General features: G+C 32.4%; 1 protein-coding gene across 1 annotated transcript in view; it reads left to right on the top strand.

Moving 5' to 3' along the window:
- LOC129231826 (AP-1 complex subunit gamma-1-like) overlaps positions 1–24,067 on the top strand; it is a 121,810-nt gene that overhangs the window by 13,885 nt on the left and 83,858 nt on the right. The window contains exons 2-5 of the mRNA XM_054866206.1: positions 4,286–4,505; positions 10,817–10,941; positions 15,676–15,817; positions 15,920–16,016. Coding sequence (XP_054722181.1) covers positions 4,286–4,505; positions 10,817–10,941; positions 15,676–15,817; positions 15,920–16,016 — 584 coding nt within the window. The remainder of the gene's footprint in view (positions 1–4,285; positions 4,506–10,816; positions 10,942–15,675; positions 15,818–15,919; positions 16,017–24,067) is intronic.

Below are 24,067 nucleotides of genomic sequence, written 5' to 3'. Positions count from 1 at the left end.
TAGCGGACTGCTTCGTAAAAAAAATAGAGTAGCCAGAATTTCAATGCAAAAAATAGTTGTTTATGGTGATTTCTAGAAACTACTTTTCGATAAAATTAAAAAAAAAGGAAAAAAAACTATGTTCAAACTAATATGACTGGTGCAAATCTTAACTCGAGTACATCAGCGGATGCAATGAGAATGACTCATGTCACTCAGTAAGAATTCACCTTTCATATAGTGAAAGAATTTTTCAAATAGTTGCAGTGGTTCTGGAGATTACCTTGAACATATAAACATACAAAAATCCGTTCTGTCTCTTCTAATATTAGTATAGATTTAGAAATTCTTCATCCACTTTTACGCAGTGCTAAAAGTAATGTTGTTAAACCTTAATGCATAAATTTGGAAACTTTGAAATTAAAAAGTCATACTATGGGTAATATAGCACAAGAGTGGCATGATTACAGTTTAGATAGTGATGTTCAGGAACTATGCAAAGAGTTTGGATCGGAAGGAAATGAGCAAAGAATTCTTACTGGCAGGAAATTTCCTAATTTTTAAAAGAGTTGCTTACTGGGAATAAGAAGTATTCTCATCTCTCAGATCTCATGAATGCCTATCACTCTTTCACAGTAATTCTGATGTGGAGTGAGGTTTCTCTTTGAATAACAATATACTGTCCAAGTGCAGGTTAAACCTGTCTGAAGTAACAATATGACATGTTGAATGTGCTATAAAAAATCGTAGAGGTATCCTCTCTCTCCTTTTGACACCAAAGCTTTTGAATTCTGTGGCAAACTGAGCTCTGCAAATACATGTTTAGTTGAAAACAATGAGAAATTAAGGGAGAGATGCTTTCAAAAAGATTATGTCACTGTTACACTGTTATCAAATTTAATTCAGACTATTACAACTAGTCCAGAGAACAACGGAGAAATTATCTACTGCACGAAAAGGCTAAAACCAACTAAAAGTTTATACCTAAAAAAATTTACCTTCGCAATTTCTATTTGTTTTCATTAATTGTAATATCATGTTTAATGAACATGGAAGAGCTTTGTAGCTCCTTTTTCACAGTTACATTTGTAATTGTGATATTTAAGTTGCAAATTTCTTCCTTTTTTGGATGTTATTTCCCTATGTTTTTTTCCCTATTTTTTTAAAGTATAATTTTCCTATTTTTAAATTTTTCTCTATATTTCCTACTTTTGTTTTTCAAAAACTGCCTGCGGAGCCTGCACCAGTAGTGCTATAAGGCCCATTCTCCAGAAAACGTAACTTTTGAACACAAATATTTTTCAATTTCTGAACCTTTTGTTTTCCTTTTTTCTCATTCTTACATGAAAATGTTACCTACTAGAAGTAACCATAAACAATGGCCCAGCTAAGTTCCAATTATTTTACTCATAAATTAAAAAAAAATTAAAAATGCCTTGGTCACGGGGGGGGGGGGGGGGACTTTTAATGTTTAAAAATCGAGACCAATTTAATATCAATGTAGAATTTTGTTAATTGTGCAAACAATCAGCCATTTTAATGATTAGTGGGAACATAATATTAAGCTTTCTTAATTAAAGTACAGCTTCAGTTTCAAATGTATGTTAAAAAATAGTAAATTAGAGGATATACTGGAAATTTATAATTTTGGTAGAATGCCTATTATTGATGTATTTCCCTCCATCATTTATTTTCGCCTCAGAAATAATGACATTCACAAGGTCTGTCACGGAGGTGAGGAATTTTCCATTAATATAGGCCTAGTAGATACACTTTTCAGGGTATTTTTTTTCTTCGTTGCTACAATCTGAACATGTTAAGCATATGAAAACATGTTCACTTCTTTTTTTACATTAATTTACATCCCTGAAATTCAAGTTCACGGATGTGAGAAGTCAGAATAACCATACTGAGTTTTTAAAGCAAAATCTGTCTTGTTTTTCGAAGGAAATCTTACAACTGCAACTGAAAATAAACAAGAGGGCTCCCTTGTATCATGGAAAATAAAATTTTGATGTCATTACTGCCACGTGTTAATGAGGAATGGCATTTTACGTTTAGGTAATGGAGGTGAGAATTTGTGTGACATGACTTCTAGGCCTACTAAAATGAACTAAAACACAATATTAAAAAATTAAATATACTTAAACAATTGGTATTTGAGACACTTGTGAAAGGAATAATAAATAAATAAGTAGATAATTTGATTTAAGCAAGTTATTAAGCAACATAAACAGTCACACAAGGTGTATGACCTGACACAGAAGTGAGAATTCACATGTTGTGAACCAAAAATATACTAAAATAAAAATTATTATTAAAAAATTGTTGGTAGGTTTAAATAGATATATTTTTGATGAAATTAAAAATCATTGTTAAATGAATTGCTCCTTAACATTTTTACTGTAAAACGCGTGTGACAGAAAAATTTTTGAGAAAACACTTTTTGAAGAATGACCTATAATTGTTTGAATGTACAAAACGAAAATAAACCAAAGCTTTATGAAGAGATTCTGGAGGCATGATATTTAAAATGAAATAAAGTTGGGAAAAGAAGACCTACACAGTGTCACTGAAAAGTACCACATCAGTCCGAAATGTTAAAAGATTATTTTTATGGGTCCAGAAACTCCTTCCTTCACGTCATTAAAAGTCGACTAAAATAACATTTTTTAAGCTTCAATTTTGAAAAATTTACGGGTAGCCTTTATTTTGTTAATGAAGACCTGCAATTCCATTTTTTAGATTTGAATTTCGAAAAGTCACCTGGGGAGCACCTACAAAAGAAGAAATGAATTTTTATTTCACAACACAAGGATAAATTCAATCACAAAAACAAACTAAAATTATGCCTCTCTGAACTAGATGTTTGAAATTGACTGTTCTAAGCTTTAGTTTAGCTTTACTTAACTTAAGCTAAACTTAAATAAACCAAAACCAATATAGTTTTGGCCTTGATTTAGTAACTGGTTGCAATGCTAAACCAAAATTAAATATCTGAAGTTCAAAAATGATTGTAAAATAATACCACAACATCTTTAAAAAAGTAATGAAACATTTAAATATTGATAAAATACCAGATTTATAACAATTTTTTTTCTAGGGACATTATCACTACTTATATTCACAATAATCTAACTATTTCAATAAAGACATTAAAAATTAATATTTATACACTGTCCTATGCAACAAGAGATAACAATGGACATGTTGAAACAGTGTTTTAACTAAACTTGCACCTTTTAAGGTGTTTCAACCTGCTCCATACTGCACTATATAGATTATCTGTTATTTTAGGCCTAACATAACTACGGCTACATGCAATATTTTCTATCGAAATACAAGCCTAATGTTCAATGAACATGACAACATATCTTCAGATTTAATTACTATAATACTTAATAAGTAAGTTACCATTTTACATAATATGAAATAGTTACTTGCCATGCTTCAAAATCCAAATATCTATCTACCAATGCCTTTGGCTTCGATTAGCGAAAGAAATTTAAATGACGTTTTCGATAACTAAATTACATTCCTTCAAAGGAAAAGATGAAAAAAATATCTCAACAAAGCTTCGGTGCATTAATTAATAACAGTGTGTTAATTTATTTTGAGACGCAGCTCTAGAATCATTCAATTCTGAACAATTCAATAACTTCCGGTTTAAGCTGAAAAAAAAGAGAAAAAATTAAGAAATCAGTATAACGTGGCCTTGAGAAAAAGAAAAATCTTCGCTCTGTGAGTCACTTCTGCCAGAATGATGGGGAATATTATGGGGAAAAGTGATCCGAAAGAAGGGGAAAATCTTCCGAAAAAAGAGCCAATGAAGAGTGTTAGGTTTTTAATCATTTTTAATTAATGTCTCTGCTAATTAAAGTAGCACAGCTATGCTACATAGCTAAACATATAGCCAGGAAAATTAGGAATCTATCGATACCTGGTTTGATGCTCAGTTGTCTGTCGTTCACCTGGAGTAGCAATGGCATAGACAGAAAGGGTATCACATACAACAACTTTTATTAATTTTAGATTATTTAACTTTTTGTTGTGCTTCAAAATTACAGCAATAAGGAAACTTATTTGATTCTTCCAATTTCCCTTTTAACGGGTGGGATTGTATAGCATATATTTTTTTTTCTGCTTGAAAATTTACTGCATCAATCAGTTCTTCATTAGTATATCTATGTAAAATCAGATTTGAAGGTGATTTTAACTTGAAGTTTTTTGTTTATTGTTTTGATAAATTATAATTCTTATGCAAAAATTTTACTTCATTGAATCTTACCTTTTATCTCACTTTTAGATTAAATGCCTATGCAAATATGCCCACACCTATGAGGCTGAGGGACTTAATAAGACAAATTCGAGCAGCTCGCACTGCTGCTGATGAAAGAGCTGTTGTACAAAAAGAGTGTGCATACATTCGTTCTTTGTTTCGTGAAGAAGATAACACCTGGAGGTGTAGAAATGTTGCTAAACTATTGTACATACATATGTTAGGATATCAAGCTCATTTTGGACAGGTAGTAATTTTTTCAAAATATGTTTCCATGTATTGTCATCAAGAACTCATTCAAAATATTATTACTAGCCCAAGTGTTGTTATTGTTTCCATATCCAATGAATTAAACAAATCCAGTATAACTTCTGTTTAACAAAAACCAATTTAATTATTTCCTCAATTCAATGATACATTTCACTGGTACGGATTTGACTGCATTGAACGTCAGTCTATGCTCCTCAATTTAACGATATTCTTAATTTAACAATAACTTTTTCCAGTCCTGTGACGATCAAAATAAATCGGGGTTATACTGTAATCTATGTCAGTAAAGCACTAACTATCAAGAAATTACAACAAAAAGCGGTTTCATGACTAGTCATTACACGGTGGGTGCATGTCCCAGAAAACCTTCCAAGTTCTCAAATTTATTTTTTTTCAAGGCCTTGGAAGTTTTGTGTGGAAAACTAGGACAATGCAAAAACAGCTGGAAATAATTTTCATATTCCCATGAGCCAAGCACATGACATGATTGGTGTAGTAAAAGAGAAAGCTTCTGCTATAAAGGAGGGGCTTTTAGCCGAAGGTTTAAAAAAATGGTAAAAATTATCTTTGTAAAAATGGATATGCTTTATTTTTCAGAAATGTAGCTACAGGACAAAGGGTGTTAATACTAAAATTTGGCCCATGTGGTTCTCCAGGGAGTTTAAAGAAGCTTTAAGCAATCATTGATTTAAAGAAACCGGTCAGTGTGCAGATAGACAGGCTCCAGCATTCTAAGGCAAGGTGCAGTATCAAGTTCTTGATACAGATTCAGAAAAGGGAATTAGAGCAAAGGCTAGCAGATGAAATTCATACTTTTCCCTTTTCACTCCAGGGTCCCCCATACCTATCGCTGTTTATGGTTTAAATAGTTGGATGGGTCCCTGAAGACAGCTCTGATATTTTGATCCAGACCAGGGGCCAGAAAATCCCTGGTCCAGCACCCCCAGAGGTATCCTTTCACTTGTAGGACTTTGTTACCATGAGCATGTTTAACTTCCCCCAGTCACAATTAATGAAGCGGTGGATTTTCAACCAACTAGGATCAAACCCAAAACCTGATAAAATTGACAGGAACCCTAAGAGTTCTTTTGCTTATGCTAATTCTGGGAAAATTGGAAATGGTCAAATTGACCCACTATTCGATGAGCATAGAAATGTAATTTAAAATGATAGGGATATTGCAAATATTCTAAATAATTTTTTCTCCAGTGTTTTTCACTATAACTTTATCTTAGCATTTGACACTATCAAGACACAAGCTATTATACAGTTTGAGGATTTTATGTTTTCCAGATAGGACATTTTATTTCATTTGAAGAAAATTAAAGCAACTAAAGCTTCAGGGCCTGATAATATTTATCCTAAAATTTTAGGTAAATGTGCAGAGGAATTTGTACCTGTTATTTTAAATATTTTCAATGCTTCTGGCAACTCCGGGAGAGTGCCAAAGGACTGGAAGCTGGCTAACTTAATGCCTCTCTCTTCAAGAAAGGGTCTAAAGCTTTTTTTTTACTTCAAGAAAGTAACAATAGTAATTTCAATTTCTTAATATACCTATACATGCTTAATTTAAGAACTAGTTTAAAAAATCCTTTTCGGCTCAAACTTTTGTCGTTAAATTTATTCATGCTATTTCCTAATTTTGCCCATAAGTCTCCCTAATTTTAATCTTTAAATGTTAGCAGCTATGTAGTATAAAAATTTTTTCCTGAATTTTGCATGTGCATTAAAGCCATAGTGCAGTTGCCTGCAGTTTAAAGTTTAATTCAGACATCGTCCGCACATCACGTTCACCACGTTAAGCGGACAGACATACATTTTCCAAAACGGGAGAAGCATTCATATGTTGCGAACATGAGTAAAGCACATTTCAGCACTCTCACCTAATAGAGAGAGCACTCTCATCTCGTGGAGACCAATGAAATGTGACTCCCAACTCTATGGACGTCAGATATCTAACTTCTCGTCCTGTTGACGGATCCTGTATAATATGGCTTGCTGTCATGGCAACACCAATCAAAAACTGGTTTTAGGGAGAGAAAAACGTCGATCACGTGCCGTACGGAGGACATGTGAATGTTGCTTAAGATTCAATACAGAAGCATTAGGTTGAGCTTGACTGCTGTATCGCAGAAAATTGGTATGCTAATGAAACCTCTTGATAAGAACTGGTCCTACTGAACAAGTTTTGACGCTAATATTAGTTTTCTGCCTCCCAGACATTGGCACAGTTGAATATTCTTCTGGTTGATAGGGTCCTTTTAATGAAACGGTTTGTTTCAATGTCCTTCTACTGATCCTGATGAAAACTCCTTGATAGCAGAATATACATGGATTCAAGGCTCATCATTTAAGGGAGACTTCAGGGCTTTGAAAAAGTTAATATGTTTACATATTTGTCTGCTTGGTTTGTGCTATTTTTTGACTTAACATACTTTGAGCACATAACTCTTTGACACAGCCCCTGGCAAAATGTGAAATGATGGGCGAGCACAAATTTCTAATTATGGAAGAGCTTCTTACTATAAAACAGAGAAATGATTGAATAAAAATGAAAAAGAAAAAAAAGGAGGAAGGAAAAAAAGAAAAGGGGAAATATGTTGGTAAGTGTGCAGTTAATAGATCACGAGGCTGTTACTCTTTGTCACATTGCAACACAAAAAAAGGTTAAAGGAGTATGAAATGTAGCAGAAGTAGAGAGCGCAGCTAGAACTGCACTAGTCAAAAAAAGAAAAAAAAAAAAAAAAAAACTATTACTGATGCTTCTGGAAGAATATTAAATGGTCAGTTTATTTAAATGACATGAATTGGCCATAAGTGGGTTGTTATGTAAAGCTTAAGTTAGTTCATGAAAATTGATCAAGTTTTTCAATTGAAAAAAGAAAAACTAGGAATCTGTTTATTTGTAATATTCACCCATTGTAGGGAATGAAAATAATATCAAGGTTGCTTACTTAATTGTATTGCAAATTTGAAATAAAATTTCATCCTTGTAGAAAATTATAAATAATTAGGAACATGATGAGCAGTTCAAAAAAAAAAGCATCTTAGGGGAAATTTAAAGCACATATGGAACCTAAGAGTGATTAGAGACTTTAGCCAAGCATCATTTTAAATAACTTTTTGACATAGAATATTTTCAAAAAACATTTGTTTTCTGATTTAGTTATTTCAACGACACTTTTTGAACAAATCAACATTTTTTAACCTATTGTAGAACTTATAACTCTTCATTCCAAAACCAATAAGAGAGAAATTTATAGTATTTAGTATTGGAAAACTGAATATCCTGTACACATTTTAAATTTTTTTGTTTCTAAACACTGTTCCAAACACTTAATAGTACTAAGGAAATTAGACATAGATTTATTGGATGAAAGTGAAATGAAATCAAAGTGCAAATGATTTTACTTTATATGTAAATGGTTGTAGAAAAAACAACTTTCACTGCATTTTTTTACTACTGTTCTTTAATGTTTAGCAATGGGGGGGGGGGGGTGTAAGCAAAGTCCCATGTGTTTATTTTCCGTAAATTGAAAAAAAAAAAAAAAAAAACTGCTAGCAATTTTATTTTGATATCATTTCTTGAGATGAACTTTTCATTTTGTCCTATTTTTTCTGTTTTACTGTACCCTTTTTTTTCTTGGGCAATAATGTCAGAGGTTTTCTTGCATCGAAAAGCTACAAAATTATCTGCATTTGTATTGTATAAAAACTGTTCTTACTCTTCATTTGTTTACTCATTTATTTATTTATTTTTACCTATTCTGATTCAAGGTTTTACCCTTGGAGAAATATTTTTGAGAATTCAATTCTGCAATTTACTGCTGCAACACTTGTTTGTCTAAATGTTACAAAGAATCGCTTGAATTTAAAGCATTCTGTGTAAAAGGTTTGAGTACAAAATTTCAAATTTACTGAAATATAACACCTAACAGTTTGAAATTGTTGTGCAAAAATATTCAGACATTTTTATGCTAACCAACAAGATCTGCCTTTTATTCTTACTGAAAGATGCAAACTATTGTGCTGATGACAAAAGCATGATTTGCCATAATTATAAAGTTTCTATCTCTGAGAGAAATATTTAAACTCTCTGTCCAAGGTTTAACCAGAAAGTGCAGTTATCTTTTGTCATATTTTTTTAAATAACACAATTGTGTTTTCTTTTCTATTACTGTTTTTGTTGTTATAAAACATGTACAAAAGTCTCAAATTTCATTGATTATGAAGAATTGAACTATAAAAATATTACTGAAAGTCTGAGTTATTCAAAACTAGCTGTATCCGCATGGCAATGCCTGTGTTAAAAATTTAAGGAAGTCCCTTGAATAAATGAAAATCTTTCTTTTTCCTCCCCCTCCAGTGTAAAATATCTAAAATGCATGCACAATGAAGTTAGTTTTTAACAGAATTCAGTTAAAAACTAACTTCATTTTATTCATCAGTATAATAACTAACAACTGTAAAATAATATAACTTATGTAAATAGTAAATTAATCATTACAGATTTCAACTGCTATCAACTAAAACATAAAGTTTTCTTAAATACGTTTCATGAAGATTGAAGTCCCTAACACTCATGTTCTAAATAAGTTTTGCAAAATTTAATACCCTAACTATCATGGCAAAAACTAACAACCATTTCCTAAGCTGATTTCAGGATGCCGCTTCAATAAGCGAGCAATCCTCTAAAACGAACAACTATCCTCAGCCGAAAAAAATGAGAAACGCGAGCAGAAGTGATTTCCTTCTTATTTCTTCTGCTTATATCCTGTCCTCGTACGAAGTAGCACGTCACGCCGGAAATGCATACGTAAGAACCACCAGGATCCTTCCAGAACATTCTATCTGCTTCGAGTCATCAGGAGATTACGTCATCCATCCGCTCATGCACTGACGTCACATCCTTTGAATCCTTCTTTCATTCTGATGTTTACACATCATAACTTTCCGATCCGCGTTTCGTAACAAGGGTCCGTAACGGGACAAGATAAACTGCTCATTCATTAATAAAGGAACAAGTGAGTAAATATATTTACACTTAGCTTTTAAGATGAATTGGTGAGAATAATACCTGAATCGACATTTAGTGAGACACATTAATCAGACGTGATTCTTGCAAAATAATATGTGTATCATTCAAGATTTACTTTTGTTCGGTTCCGTTGGAAATACTAATTAATGTTACCCTTTTGTGACCAGGTAATACAATTTAAGTTTTTCGTACTTTTTAAATGGTTCCGTTAAGTATAGGATGTTTCACCAATTTAGGTTCAACTTAACTCTTAATTTGTTCAAAATAAGATGTTTAAAATCTTCCTTATTTTTAGGTCTTAAAACATATTTTTTTTTCAATGCTCAAATTAAAGACCCGAATTTTTTTATCGATGGAAGAAATCACAAGGGTTTGAAAGTCGATTCTATATTTTAAGTCGTTCCTTTTATATTCTGCGTTAAAGCTAGAATTATTTCTCAGGCTTTCTGTGCATGTATATTGTGCAAGATGGCTAACTGAAGAATTAATGGACATTTTGAGACAGCAATGTGTTTAAAAATTCGTTTAAGAATTTCTAGACAGAATATTAAAAAAATGCTTTAAGGTACATCATCTAAGATTTCAAACTACCTATGTAGCTAACTTCAAGTCTTCAAGTGCTACAGATTCTTCTGAATATCACACACAGAGATTAAACTATATGGAGAATTCCTGAATAGAGATTTTGGTCTTTCCTGCACTATGAGCTCTACTGGGTGGTGCAATAAGCATGCCCATGTCAGAACGCATGAGTTTGCATAACATCAGTTACGCTAACTCTGAGCATAACAGAATATGATTAGATGTCATGAGATTTTGACGAGATCATCCTGTCTGAATAGTGGGTCTTGACTGCTCTTCGGAAAAAAAAATGAGAAGGGCAAATTGGCTGTTAATTTTGGTTATTTTTTGTGTATGTGTGTTGAATATTAAATTTGCTTGTCTGTGCAAAACATTTGAGCTTTATAGATCTCCAACTCTAGAAAAATGTGAACTAAAAAAATGAATTAGGATGCCCATTTTAACAAATGGTTAAACAGTATTCAGTTCTGTCATATATTACATCCATTTAAAGGAGACATTAACTGTGTGATATTGAATTGTCTTGCTTTTGCTCTTCAGAACAATGTGTAATGCATGTTTTGAACCCTGTTGGTATCTAACCCCTTCTCCCCACTTCTCCTATTGTTAAAAAAAAATGTAATTTTTATAAATTAATTTCATCTAATTTCTTCTTGTGCATTTTGTAGTTGGAGTGCTTAAAATTAATAGCTTCGCCTAGATTTACTGATAAAAGAATAGGTTACCTTGGGTCTATGCTACTTCTTGATGAAAGGCAAGATGTACACCTTCTTATCACAAATTCACTGAAAAAGTAAGTGTTTTCAAAAATATAATGTATTTTAGTTGTATTTTTTCCTCTGTTTATATGTAGTGTAAACATATGTACACATATCAATAGTTCAGAGATATTTTTCACACTTAGGTAAAATTTTCCTTTGAACACAAGAAGACACTTGTTTTATTAATAATAAAATGTAGTTTATTGATTCCTAGTTTAGCGGATCTTCTTAAAAACACCTATAAAATTCATTTCATTGTTAATTTCATTGCATTTCAAAGTTGGTAGTTATTCACTCACTGTTTGCTCTTATGATAATTAAAGAATTTGGTGCATTTATTGTTAAGTTGGCAGAGAAGAAATTTCTAATCTGCATTTGTTATTGGTAGAGATCATGTCTTTAGAGAGTTTTACCTAACTGTAATTACTTTTAAAGTTGACGATCAACACTAATCTGCAGATTGGTAAGTTGTTTGCATTTAAATCACAAATAAGGGTTTAGTCTCAGTTTCATGCTGATAATGATTTTTTTTTTTTTGGGGGGGGGGGAGGATAATTGAAATTTTTCTGCAAACAAGCCTGAAACATTATTTTTTGAAAACATGTTTTGGCTGTTGAATAACAGATAGATTGAATTTAACTAGAGTTGAGTTTTATTTTTCATTTCAAGCTCAATTTTTCAAAATAATCGACATTGAGACATTATATCCCTCCAAAGCTCAGAAAATATCTTTTTTTTTTTTTGGCGATAGAAAAGAACTAAAATTATTCATACCTGCTCCAAAACTTAACCACATTACCGTTCAAAATTTTCCAAATTCTTGTCTGACACACCACTGCTATTGAGTGCTCAAATTCTGCAATGAAACAGTTATGTTATCATTTTACTTATTTGAAAATTCACGAATTTCCTGTTTAAAAAGCAGTCTTAGTTCAACCTGAATTGGTATTTAAAATATGCAGGTAATATCCAAAAGTTATGTTAATGTTAACTTTATTGGAGAAACACTTGAAGTGTATGTATTAACTATAATATTTGTATTTACAAAGTACGTAAATAATCCTAAATACCTTGTAATTTCCTGCCATTTAACAGCAGATAGAAAATACTTTAAACAAATAGTTAAAGATTAATGGCATTTATTTTGAAATCTAAGAATTAAGCATGGTTTTAATGGCATATTTGAAATGTTTCAGTTCTACTACCCCATGGTTCATACAGTTAAAAAAAAACTTTAAAATAAAAAGTTTCATTTTCAAGTGCTTGGAAACCTAGTGAAACATTAAAATATATCTTTAGTCTTTGAATTTTGTAATTTATTTAAAAAAGTACATTAAAAAAAACTTGTCAATTTTTTTTTTTTTTTTTTGACACTGCTTTATATAGAGGGTCTACTGCAGCAGATCTCTATTTGGTAACAAGCCGAATTTCAAGATTGCTGCAGTAATGCATGGGCATTCAAGGATGTGTCTTGGTGTGAATTGAGTCTGGGCAGTTCTTGCAGTAAGGATAAGTTCTTGTCTTGTCAGGAAGTATTTTCATTCCCTTGTAATGCTCTGTTCTGAGTTGGGCTAGTGTGCTCGTGATGTCCCTAGGGAAGGCGAAGTCGGTTATCAAAGGTTTCTTTAAGGGCTGGTTTAGAAGTCTGCATCCGGCCACTGCGTTTGCATCTGCAAGTGTGATGGTGGGGAGAGGTTGGTCAAGACCACGTACCTCTTTGGCCAAGGCGTCCACACATTCATTCCCCTTGATACCTACATGTGCGGGTATCCACTGCAACACGCAAGATTTCCTTTTGCAATGCATCCGATCGAGCAAGTTTTTTATGGTGAAGGTGATGTTTGTCTCTCCATTTCGGATGGCCTCTTGGACTGATTTCGAGTTTGAGAAGACAACTAGTTCCTCAGCAAGATCCACAGCTTGAGAATTAGTTACGTAAAAAGTTATAGCTTCCTTGATCGCCAAGAGCTCGCTGGTGAAATTAGAGAAAATTAATCCTGTGTTAATTTTAAGATTAAATTTTTCTCAGCTTGGAAGAGTGAAAAAGATGCCTGCTCCACCTCCATTGAGGAATTTGTCTTAAGAACCATCAGTAAAGGCAATAGCTAGGTTCTCTTGCGAAAGCTTTTCTATGGTTTCAAGGCCCTTTTATTTGAGCAGAATGGGATCCTCTTTTTTTCGAGCATGGTTGGAGCAGGTTCAGATGAATAGTCGTGTTAGGTGGTGGTGTTCTTGGAAAAAGAGGTTCCAGTAGGAAATCAAGGGATGAATGCTCCAGATTTGTCTGTCTTCGAATATCTCTATCTAACTGGAGAGTTGATGATCTTTTAAGCTTTGTCGAAGTATTCCAGTTATTAAAGACTCTGGGGGGTAGAGATATGATCGTTGTTGCTGTGGAGTCTATTTGTGAATTTGACAGTAGCAAGATTGCGTCTGCTCTCCAATGGTGATAGACCACTCTCTTGTTCTGCCTTTTCATTGTTAGTTGAGGAGATGGCACCTATTATAATTTTTGAGGCTCTATGTTACACAGAATCTATTTGTTGTTTTGTAGTAGTTGCAGCCGGAGCCCAGATTGGAGTAGCATACTCGAGTACGGGTCTGATGATAGAGCAGTATGTGTTTTTCAGGGTTCGAGATCTAGAACCCCATGTAGTTCCACATAGCTTCCTGAGAATATTTAATCTTCCAAGAACTTTATTTGCCTTATGTTCTACGCATTTTGTAAAGTGAAGTTCTGGATCCAAGATCACACCCAGATAAGTCAGACCAGACGCATCAACTTTTTCGATTTTTTGCTCTTTGATGCTAATGTTTAAACTGAAGTTGCCTCTGCGTCGTTTATCCCAGTTGAGAAAATAATTTGTTTTACTAGTGTTGATGGATAGTTTAAGGGCGTCTGCCCATGTAGCGATGCCTTCCAGCATTGTGTTCAGGATTTTCTTAGACTTCTTAATGTCTTTCTGTGAGTGCCAGACTGCTATATCATCCGCATAGCATGCAATTTTTGTTTCAGGATGCATATTGGGGTGTACGGTATTCATGTAGATTAAGAAGAGGAGAGGACTTAAGACTGAGTCTTGTGGGACCCCTGCCCTCATCCTGTGTGCTCTAGAAACTATATCGTGGAATTTTACAGAGAACTGTCGACCCCTTAAAAAGTCATTAATCCAAATTAGTGTATTTCCTTTGATCCCAGTGTTATGGATAATATGGATCAATTTTTGGCGCCAAACCTGATCAAAAGCGGCTGAAAGGTCAAGAAATACCACTACAGTTTTCCTGTAGATTTTCTCTTGTAGGTCGTGAGGGATGGGCTTATAGCTATTGCACTCTGAAGCTTCTTTATTTGGTTTTAAAACAGGGATAACTAAAGACATTTTCCAAGATTTTGGTAGTTTGCCTTAGACCCAGGAGAGGTTGAAAATTTTTAGTAAAAGGTTCTTTGCAGCTGTACCAAAATGCTGCACCATACGACCAAAGATAAGATCAGGGCCAGGTGCCTTGCTTTGATCCATTTTCAGTATAGCACATTCTAGCTCATACATGGTGATCAGTTCTATAAAAATGTCTTCATGACAGTATCTCTTTGAGTTTTCAATAGATGTTCTATAGTCGTGGTGCATAGTTTTGTCATTTATGTCAATGGACAGTTTGCTATTATTTGTGTAATGCTCAGCGAGCATTGATGCTGCTTCTTTATCTGTACAGGCCCTTCTGTTGTTGTAGGTAATGATGTTTGTTTTAATAGTCGTTTTCTGTGAGGCAGTTTGATTGCTTTAAGTTTTATATCTTTCCAGTGTTGTGAATCCTTTCTAGGGTCAAGTTTGTCGCAGAATTGAACCCATTTCTTACATTTTGCAAGAGGTGATTTCCTTCTCAATGTTATGACAAAGTTCAGAGAATTTTCCCCTATTTGATTCAGTTTTATTACTTTGAAGTTCCACACTCAGTTGGTCGTGTTCCTTGATTAGATCGTCAATTTTGCTGTTCTTCCAATAAGGTATCCATTTTTCTCCTCTTTTGACCCTAGGTATTTAAATCTTTGCTTTGACCTTTATTTTGGGTGGCTGCCTTAATCTTTTGGTTGGTCTTGATAAGAATTAGGAAATGGTCACTGATGGCTTTTTTAAAGATCTTCCATGTTGTTTGATCTGCTGATTGATGGTTTATAGCTGTAATGTCTATAGCTGATGCTGTGCCATTTGTCTTTGACAGATAGGTGATTTTATTGTTGTTAAGAACAGAGAAGTCAATGTCATTGAGATGGTCTTTGATTTGGGATCCTTTTGAATCAAAAATCTGTGATCCCCATGCGGGGTTCTTTGTGTTGAATTATGTGGCCCCTCGCATAGCTTGTTGTTCAATGAGCTGAAAAAACACTAACTAAACGTAGTAGAACTTTCTGCCTTTTCATAATATGACCCTATTTCAATGCTTATTAAATAATTCAGTCTATTAGCTTAATAGAAATGTAAATGTTGAACCTTATACCTGGAAAGGTGGGAGGGGCTACAGTGGCCTCTAAGGTATTTTACAACAAAAATACAAAAAAAAATTCTTTTTTACTTACTTCCACCTATTTGAAAGCAGAAGTAGCAGCTAAAATAATACGAGCTAACATGCTATTAATTTAGCTTACGGCATCCAAGACTACAGGGTTTTTAATTAACAAAATGTGATGTGGAATTTGTATTATCATAAGCATGTTTAATTATCTTCATTTATAGACCTTTAAAATAAATGTAAGCCTTTTTTCTTTTTAGTGACCTAAGTAGCCAAACTCAGTTTGTTATTGGTTTAGCACTATGTGCTTTGGGTGTTATTTGTTCTCCTGAGATGAGTAGGGATTTAGCTGGTGAAGTGGAAAAATTGTTAAAAACTTCAAATGCTTATGTTAGGAAAAAGGTGAGTCAGTACATATAAATATTTGCAATGCATACATTTTGTTTTATTCTTTTGACTAAAAATTTATTGTAATCAAACCTTCCATGTATTATTTTTTACTAGGCTGCTCTTTGTGCATTTAGAATTATCAAAAAGGTTCCTGAACTAATGGAGATGTTTATTCCGGCCACTAGATCATTACTTTCTGAAAAAAATCATGGTAATGTTTGTAATTTTTTGAACGCAATAATTTTCTTCTTTCCTCCCCAAATCGTAAGAAAAATGGGGAAAGTGATTTTAACTTTCATTAAGTTAAAAACAGCCATTATAACCTAGTAAATTTAGGATTTTTTGCACCACAAATTTATAATTCAGAAATATTTTCTGAATTAGTTCCTTATAGCATGTAGAGTAAATTCTAAAAAGTTCCCTAAGTTTGTTTGTGAGCTTTCAACCAAAATGGCGAATCAAAGATGGCCACCTACTACTTTTTGCCTTTCTCATGTGTCTGTCAAAAATGCAGATTTTTCAGTTCTAAAATGATCTGTATGCTCTAAAAGTAATACTGTTTTGATATATACCCTAAAATAACTAATAAAAAAGTTCAAACAATTGTTTTGACACCAAAAGCTAAAAATTCTACTTTCTGGGTAATATGCAGCAAAACAAATAAGCTACTAAAATAAAGAATTTTTTTATAGCATTGTTTTCACAATATTAAGTGCAAAATGATAGATATATTCCACTTATTTAATAACCTAGTAGCTTGTATTCCATTTCTGAAAGAAATCTTGCTATTTCTAGCTTTTTAATGAGAATATGATCAGAGAAAAAAAGTAACCTTATAAAGAATTAAAAAAAAAAAAAAAAGAATGCAAAATATCTTTTACTTAGTATTATAAAAATTAACTTATAATATCTTATGAAGGAACATGTAAAATATACAAAGAGAAGATAGTAATGTCAGTAAAGATCTGGAAAAAAAAAGGCATCATTATTCAACATCATCATAATCATTCTCATCTTTGAAACTGTGCACAAAAACTGAACTTTTGCAAGCTTCACCTAAACAATGCATCTAAAACTTGAAACATTGAAGGTCTGCATTTTCATTGGCATCTGAAATCACAGTCTCACATAATTACTTTTATTTTGTAGTCACAGAACATTAATTGTAGAATTCCTTCAGAAGCTTCGGAAAGGGATGAAAGCAATGTGCACAGTCCACCTTCTTTCATAACGCCTCACCATTTAATTGAATTTATGTTTTTCTTCAGCCCCTGTTGTACTTGAACACAAAGTTAATTCTGTGAAGCTGCTGCACTTGTGATCAGAAGAGTTGCTAGGTTTTAAACTTTGAAGAACGAGTTTTGGTTACTTAGTTATTATTGTGGTTGTATTGTAAGGCATCTAGAGAATTAAGTGTTCTCCCTCCCACCAAAACGATGTTTCAGGAACACTTCTGCAATTTGAGTGACCTTTTCTGGATCAAGCTGGTAACTACTGAACTGTGAGATCAGAGAAAGCAGTTTGATAATTTCCTGAAGCAACTTGAAAGCTCTAGATTTCCCCTTTTAAAATATTGTTGATGTGGAGTCACATCCTGTAGGTGCTTGGGAGAAGTAGAAGAGGATCCATCAAGGGACCCAAGGCTTCTTGTACTTTTAATATATTGTAACATTTTCTTTATGCTAAATTGGTTTTGGAGGTAAAATATACAGTGATGTTCCAGAAAAACCTCTTTCAATTAGAATCGAGAGCAGATCTGTATCGGTACCTATTACTGCCACTGGTCTGGAGCTGTTCTGGCATGTTTTTATGACAATTGAGCAAATTAATACATATGTGTCCCTATCCACTTGTACGACACTGATTAATCCTAATCGGAAGTATTCCATCATAGTTGAAATTAATCTTGATTTGTTCTCAGAATTCTGCAAAAATATAAGTATATTGTCGTTGCCATTACATTTTCTTAAAAAAGGAGTAGTCTCCGACACTTTCAGCATAACCCTTTGTTTCTTCACAGTATTAGTTGGTAATGCACCAGTGTATCCATTAAAACCCACTGCCTCACATAAAGAGAAGTTTTTTCTGAAGACACCTGAAGTATTTGAGTCATATGTCTTTTTATTATATGCCTGACTTGTCCATGTCAATGCATGCATGAGAAATCCTTCATCTTTAATGGCCGAATAGATTGGTGGCATCTTAAAACAAGGCTCGACTGATTCAATGATAGCTGTCTCACTTGTTTTTTTAAATCCTTTCTCAGAGAAACCTGACCAAAAAGCAAGGGGAGTTGAAGGGCTAATTAATCTTTGAGATGATCTCGTAAATTATTGTTCCATTTGAGATCAGCAGCAATCCTGGCGAAAAACTGTGAAAGACTGAACAGAACACCCATTTCTTACTAAAAACTCCCTTTTTCTTTTGAAATTTAACTTCCCCAAAAGAACTTTGTGAAGTCGAAGGCAGTAATTTTTCACCGACATTTTCTCCATTGCCACTTAATTATATGGAAATGTAATTTTAAAAAATCATTCTTGAGTAACTATTTGCTATCTAAAATGCACAAAAAATACGATTTTGAGGTAACAATGTTATATTTATTAAAAATAGGGATGCACCGGATAGTGATTTTGCCGGATACCGGATATCCGATGCCCCCTTTCCTGCCGGATTTGGATATCCGGCATTTCGATTGCATTGCATGTTCGCATATTTTTCTACAACGTCGTTTCAAAACAATCAATCAAACTTGTTCCACATATCATTTCTTTAAAAACATGTTAAGTACATTCAAATGTACTTTTTTAGAGCCTCTATATTTTAATTTAGTAATTGTGCTATATATAAAATGAAACATTAAAATATTGTTTTATTTCGACAGATTTTTTCAAAAGAGACAAACTTTCGGCAAAAATTAATTCTGTATGTAATGCACACATGGTTTAAACTTTTAATTATTCATAGTTGAAATCTTAAAAGTCGTATAATGAGTCGTATTTGTTATTAGATTTGCATGATGTGTAGAAATTTTTTAAAACTTCATCATAAAGTAATACATTTTCTTGTTTCCAATTTAGAAATAACAAAAAATAAAACTTTGCTTTGAAATCATTTTTATTACAGATAATACACGTGTAAAATTTTTCTAACATACAAGTTAAAAAAGAAAATATTAAAACAGGGCCAGTTTAACTCAAAAAATAAATAAATAAACTTAAATAATCAACTTAAAATTTTACTTTAATTCCAGAAAACAAAGATTCACTCTCTCTAAAGATGCAAATTAGCATCTTAAATACAGGGGTGCCCCCTTAAGAGCAAGGGTCCACCCCCTAAAAACCATAAATATCCCCCCCCCAAAAGAGAGAAAAATACCCCTAAAACATCCCCCCCTAGGTGGGCACCCCAGTTAACAAATTAATAAACTTATGCTAAAACAATCAATTGGAAATTTTACTTTAATTCCAGAAAACTAAGATTCACTCTCTTAAAAGATGCAAATTAACATCTTAAATACAGTATTAAGAGTCATTCTCAACGCGTTCACTTTTTAAAAACAAATTAATAAACTTACGCTTAAATAATCAACTTAAAATTTCCCTTTAATTCCAGAAAATAACGATTCACATTATTAAAAATTGCAAATTAATATCTTAAATATATTATTAAAAGTCGTTCTCAACATGTTAACAATTTTTTTTTAACATAAATAAAATTATACTTAAATACTCAACTGAGAATTTCACTTTAATTTCAGAAAATAAAGATTCACATTCGTAAATGATGCAAATTAACATTTTAAACGAACTATTAAGAGTCGTGTTAAGCACGTTCACGCTTTTAAAAATAAATTAATAAACCAATTCTTAAATAATCAACTTGAAATTTTACTAAATTCCAAAAAATAAAGTTACACATTCTTAATGATGCAAATTAACATCTTATATATAATATTAAAAAATATGCTAAACATGTTCAATCTTTCTTAAATGAATTTATAAATTTATATTTGAACAATAAACTTAAATTTTACTTTAATTCTAGAAAAAATAAAAATACACATTCTTAAAGAATACAAATTAAATTCTTAAATATATTATTAAAAATTATACCATACAATTAAAAAATAAAGAAGAAAATGAAGCAATAACTTATAGCTGTTATTTCTCACTGCTATATTCACCGTCTATTTTAAATGCTAAATATCAGTTGAAAGTCTTAGTTAAAATAATTATTCTGGGAAAAACAATTATTACTTTATTCAACATTCTAAAATTTCCAATGGACTCAAGTTAAGATCGGCGTTGAATATGACAGTTAGAATTATGCTTCATTTCATGCAATATACACTTAAAAATCTTTATTTATCAATGCAGGGGAATATTTTAGATTTTTCATTACAAACAGAAGTTTTTCTACATTTTTCGGTGATAGTTGGATGCCGATCTGCCACCCTCCCTTCTCCTTCCTCTAAAATGTGTCATGCTTTCAATAAAATGAATTGTACGTTTGTTCTGAGATTTTTTTTTTTTTTTTTGTGGATGTTTTTTCTTCCAGGTAGATTTCAACTCATTTTTACGGAAGTGGAATAATTTAAAAAAGGGGGAGAAAACTTTTACGGATAACTAAAAATGGAAAAAATACAAACGCAACACAAAATTTTGGATATCAATGAATGCAACGAAAGGATTTTAGCATAGAATGTAGAAATATACAAGCAAATATAATTTCGAAAATAGTTCGTTTGTACAACTGCGCGCACTGGGTGCAAGCATCGACTATGTCATTGGTCGCTACATATTAGTTTCTTGATGGTTCTTCATCCTTTTAGTAACACTGAAAACGGAAGTTTCCACACCGTACTACTCTAAACATTGCTTTGTTTCAGTGCAACTATTCCCCGGTAGCAGAAACTGCGAGACGCGAGATGTGTGTCGCAGATTTTTCAGCGGCCTGCAGATAATTTTACCAATAAACAAAAAGAAAGAAAAGAAATACAACTTGGCAAAAAGATCGTTCGGCGTTCGTTTTTTCACTGGAAAAGCGATGGATGCTTCAACATTTCAGCTAGAAACATATTCGCCATATTTGGTCATTCATAAGATCGAAGTGGATAAGATGCTTAAGTGCCTACATTTTCCAAAACAAAGGAGAATTGGATGTTTCATTTAACTGCAAACTAATAAAAATGACTTAAAATGTGCTGCAAATCTTTTTTTTTTGTTTTTTTTTGGATTTTTTAAAAATAGTTTTCTTGAGAAACGAAAAATTTTATATTTAAAATTTCACCTTAAACTCATTGCTTTGGGTGCAAAAGAGCTAAAAACTTTGCAACTTAAGTGTAGTCTCATGAGGATTTTTATTTTTAAATTATTTTTTAGCAACAAATTCAGAAATTAAGATCATAATTTTTGGCGTAGTCGCCATGTTTGGTCATTCCCAAGATGTTGGTACACAAGACTCTTTAAGTGCCTACGTTTTCATAAAACGGAATTGTATGTTTATTGCAATTCATGCTGTTGAAAATTGTGCAAAATGTGCCCTTTTTAGCCTATTTTCCCAGTAAAGTCAGAGAAAGAAGAAAAAAGCATGAACGAAGGCTTTTCTTAAAAATATCCCGAAAAAAAAAAAAGTCAAAAATAAATAAAATAGTTAGATAAATATTGAAAAATTAAAAATTGGAAAGTAGGGTATTGAGAGGGGGAAAAATGTCTGTCGGTCTGTCTGTCACCCCCCCTAATAACTTTTGAATGAATAGTCCGATTCGAACAAATTTTTTTTTGTTAGAAAGATCTCGGCGAAGACATCTCATTCCCATAATTCATTTTTTGATTTGAACAATTTTTCGTTCAATTTTGAACAGTTCAAAAAAACTTAACATTAGCGCCTACGGGGAAATTCAAGGCAATTCCAAACTGTGAGGCAAATTTGCTTCAAACAAACTTTGTAGGAAAAAGCTTTTGATGAAAAACTTGTATATCAAATATCTTTTTGATTTGAACAATTTTCTGTTCAATTTTGAACAGTTCAAATCCCTTAACATTAGCACGTACGGGGAAACTGAAAGTCAATGTAGATTCCGTACTTGAAGGCGGATTTACTTCTAACAAATTTTGTTGGAAATAGCTCTTGACACTAGACTTCGACTCCGAGAATTTAGGGGCACTTGACTCCGACTCCTGTGCCCAACATTTAATCGAACTCCGACTCCCCGACTTCGACTCTGACTTCGTAGCTTTGGCAAAAATTTATACTCGGAGGGCAAATGACTGACTCCGATTCTTAGATATTCGACTCCGACTCCCTTACCCCAAAATGAGATTGACTCCGACTCCGCAGCTATGGTTTTGACTGTGAAACAATTATTTTTGATTTGACTTGTTTTTATTTTTACGCTAAAGTTTTAATTTAGGTATTCAGTTTTCGTCGAATAAACTCGAAGTCATTTATGTTTCTACATAAAGATATGCGCAGACGTTTTTTTTTTTTTGACAATGAAAATTATTTCTTTAAGTTGACATTTTATTGTTTTTATTTATTTTGGTAAGTGCATTAATTCGTTTAAAAAATTGTTTTTGGCAACAGGGGAAAAAGAAATGATTTTTTTTTTTTTTTTGATATGATGTATTTATTTTAATGAGCTTATTAATTTTAATTATTATTTTTTCATTTTAAAAGCTGTTAAAGATTTTTTTAATGAAAAAAAGTGTATTAGCTGCTTTGTTTAAAAGTTGCTGCTATTTTATTTGTTCCTTTTTTTTTAACGCATCTAATTTTTTTTTAGATGAGTGAGGAATATTTTATTCCTAGAAATCAGCTTAAAGTATTTTAAAAATATGTTTAAAAACATTTGCGATTTTAGCTATTTTTGAGAATATTGATCAGGTACTAGAAAGTAGTATGGGTATACGGGAAAGTAGGCTCGTCTAGTTCTAGACAGAACTTCTTGTTTTTCGGATAATTCTTAATAGTTGTCTTGAAAAATGCAAAACTTTATCTTTACAATATTATCCTATATTCATTGTTTTAAGGGCTAATGTGCTAAAAACTGACTATTTCAAGAATTTTGAATCTCTCTCTATTACTACTTTACAAATTAAAAAATCTATTTATAATCATTGAACTTTTCGCGTAGACGCCATGTTTGGTCATTCGCAAGATGGAAATAGACGAGACTATTACTTGCCTAAGTTCCCAAAAAAAGAATTGGATCAAGTTTTGATCAGTTTACTTCAATACAAACTATTGAAGGTAACATAAAATGTACAATAAATCTTTTTTTTTAATTATTTTCATGAAAAATGAATTATTATCTGTACAATTGTATTTGGTCCTCATTGCTTTGGAAGCTCTGCTATAAGCTAAAACCATGGAGTCTATTCAGCCATATCTCCATGAATAAAACATTCATCTAAAATGCAGTTTCCTGTCAACTTCTCATTCACTAATTTATTTATTCATTTTTTGAAAAAAAAAAAAAAAATTCAAAAACCTATTTTAACTTGAATTTTTCCACATTTAAATAAATATGAATTGAATAATTGTTTTTCATAGTGAGCAGAGTTTTACTTATTTTTATGAAAGTAGTGACCCCCCCTCCCCCACCCTTTTTATACTCTAAAATTCGGCGACGGTGGGGGCCACTAAATTTTTCGGGTCTAGTGGCCACTGGCCAGTTGGAACATATCTGAATCTTGACCTTTCAAGGGACTTGTGTATTTTATGAAAACTTAAAATAAAACTAATAATAATGCTGCAGATTATTTTCAACTGCCCAAAATAATGTCGCAGACTGGCTAGAAAGTTTCTGCTACTGGGAACTATTCCACATTTTTCATTAGTTTCTTTCATTCTTCGTTTTAATGTTCATGAGGTATAATGGCACCAAAGCGTGCATTATTAAATTATTAATACACTGTAACTATGTTATTGTTTTATTTACATGTCTCTCTCCCATTGACCATCAATTTTGTACATCGTAACAGAGTTTTATGTTGAATAATACAGCTTTTTTTATGCAAGAAACGGTAATATATAGTTAAGAAATGGTTCAAAATAGTGTGAGAGGTGTTTACAAATGCCTAAAACTTTTTAGTGTGTTTCTAAAAATCCGAATTCATACATTTTTCTACTACGCTAAATTTCAACTTACGTGAGAGGAGTAGTGGAATGCATTCCTCCCGCAAGTCGGAACTTGACTGTATTTTAATTTTCCACATGGCCGCTCCTCCAACTTCAAGCGCTTTGATATGAACCATT

This window comes from Uloborus diversus, chromosome 10 (assembly GCF_026930045.1).
Source record: "Uloborus diversus isolate 005 chromosome 10, Udiv.v.3.1, whole genome shotgun sequence".
Taxonomy (NCBI): domain Eukaryota; kingdom Metazoa; phylum Arthropoda; class Arachnida; order Araneae; family Uloboridae; genus Uloborus; species Uloborus diversus.
The sequence above is the reverse complement of the archived record's forward strand: the minus strand, read 5'-3'. Positions and strand labels throughout refer to the sequence as shown.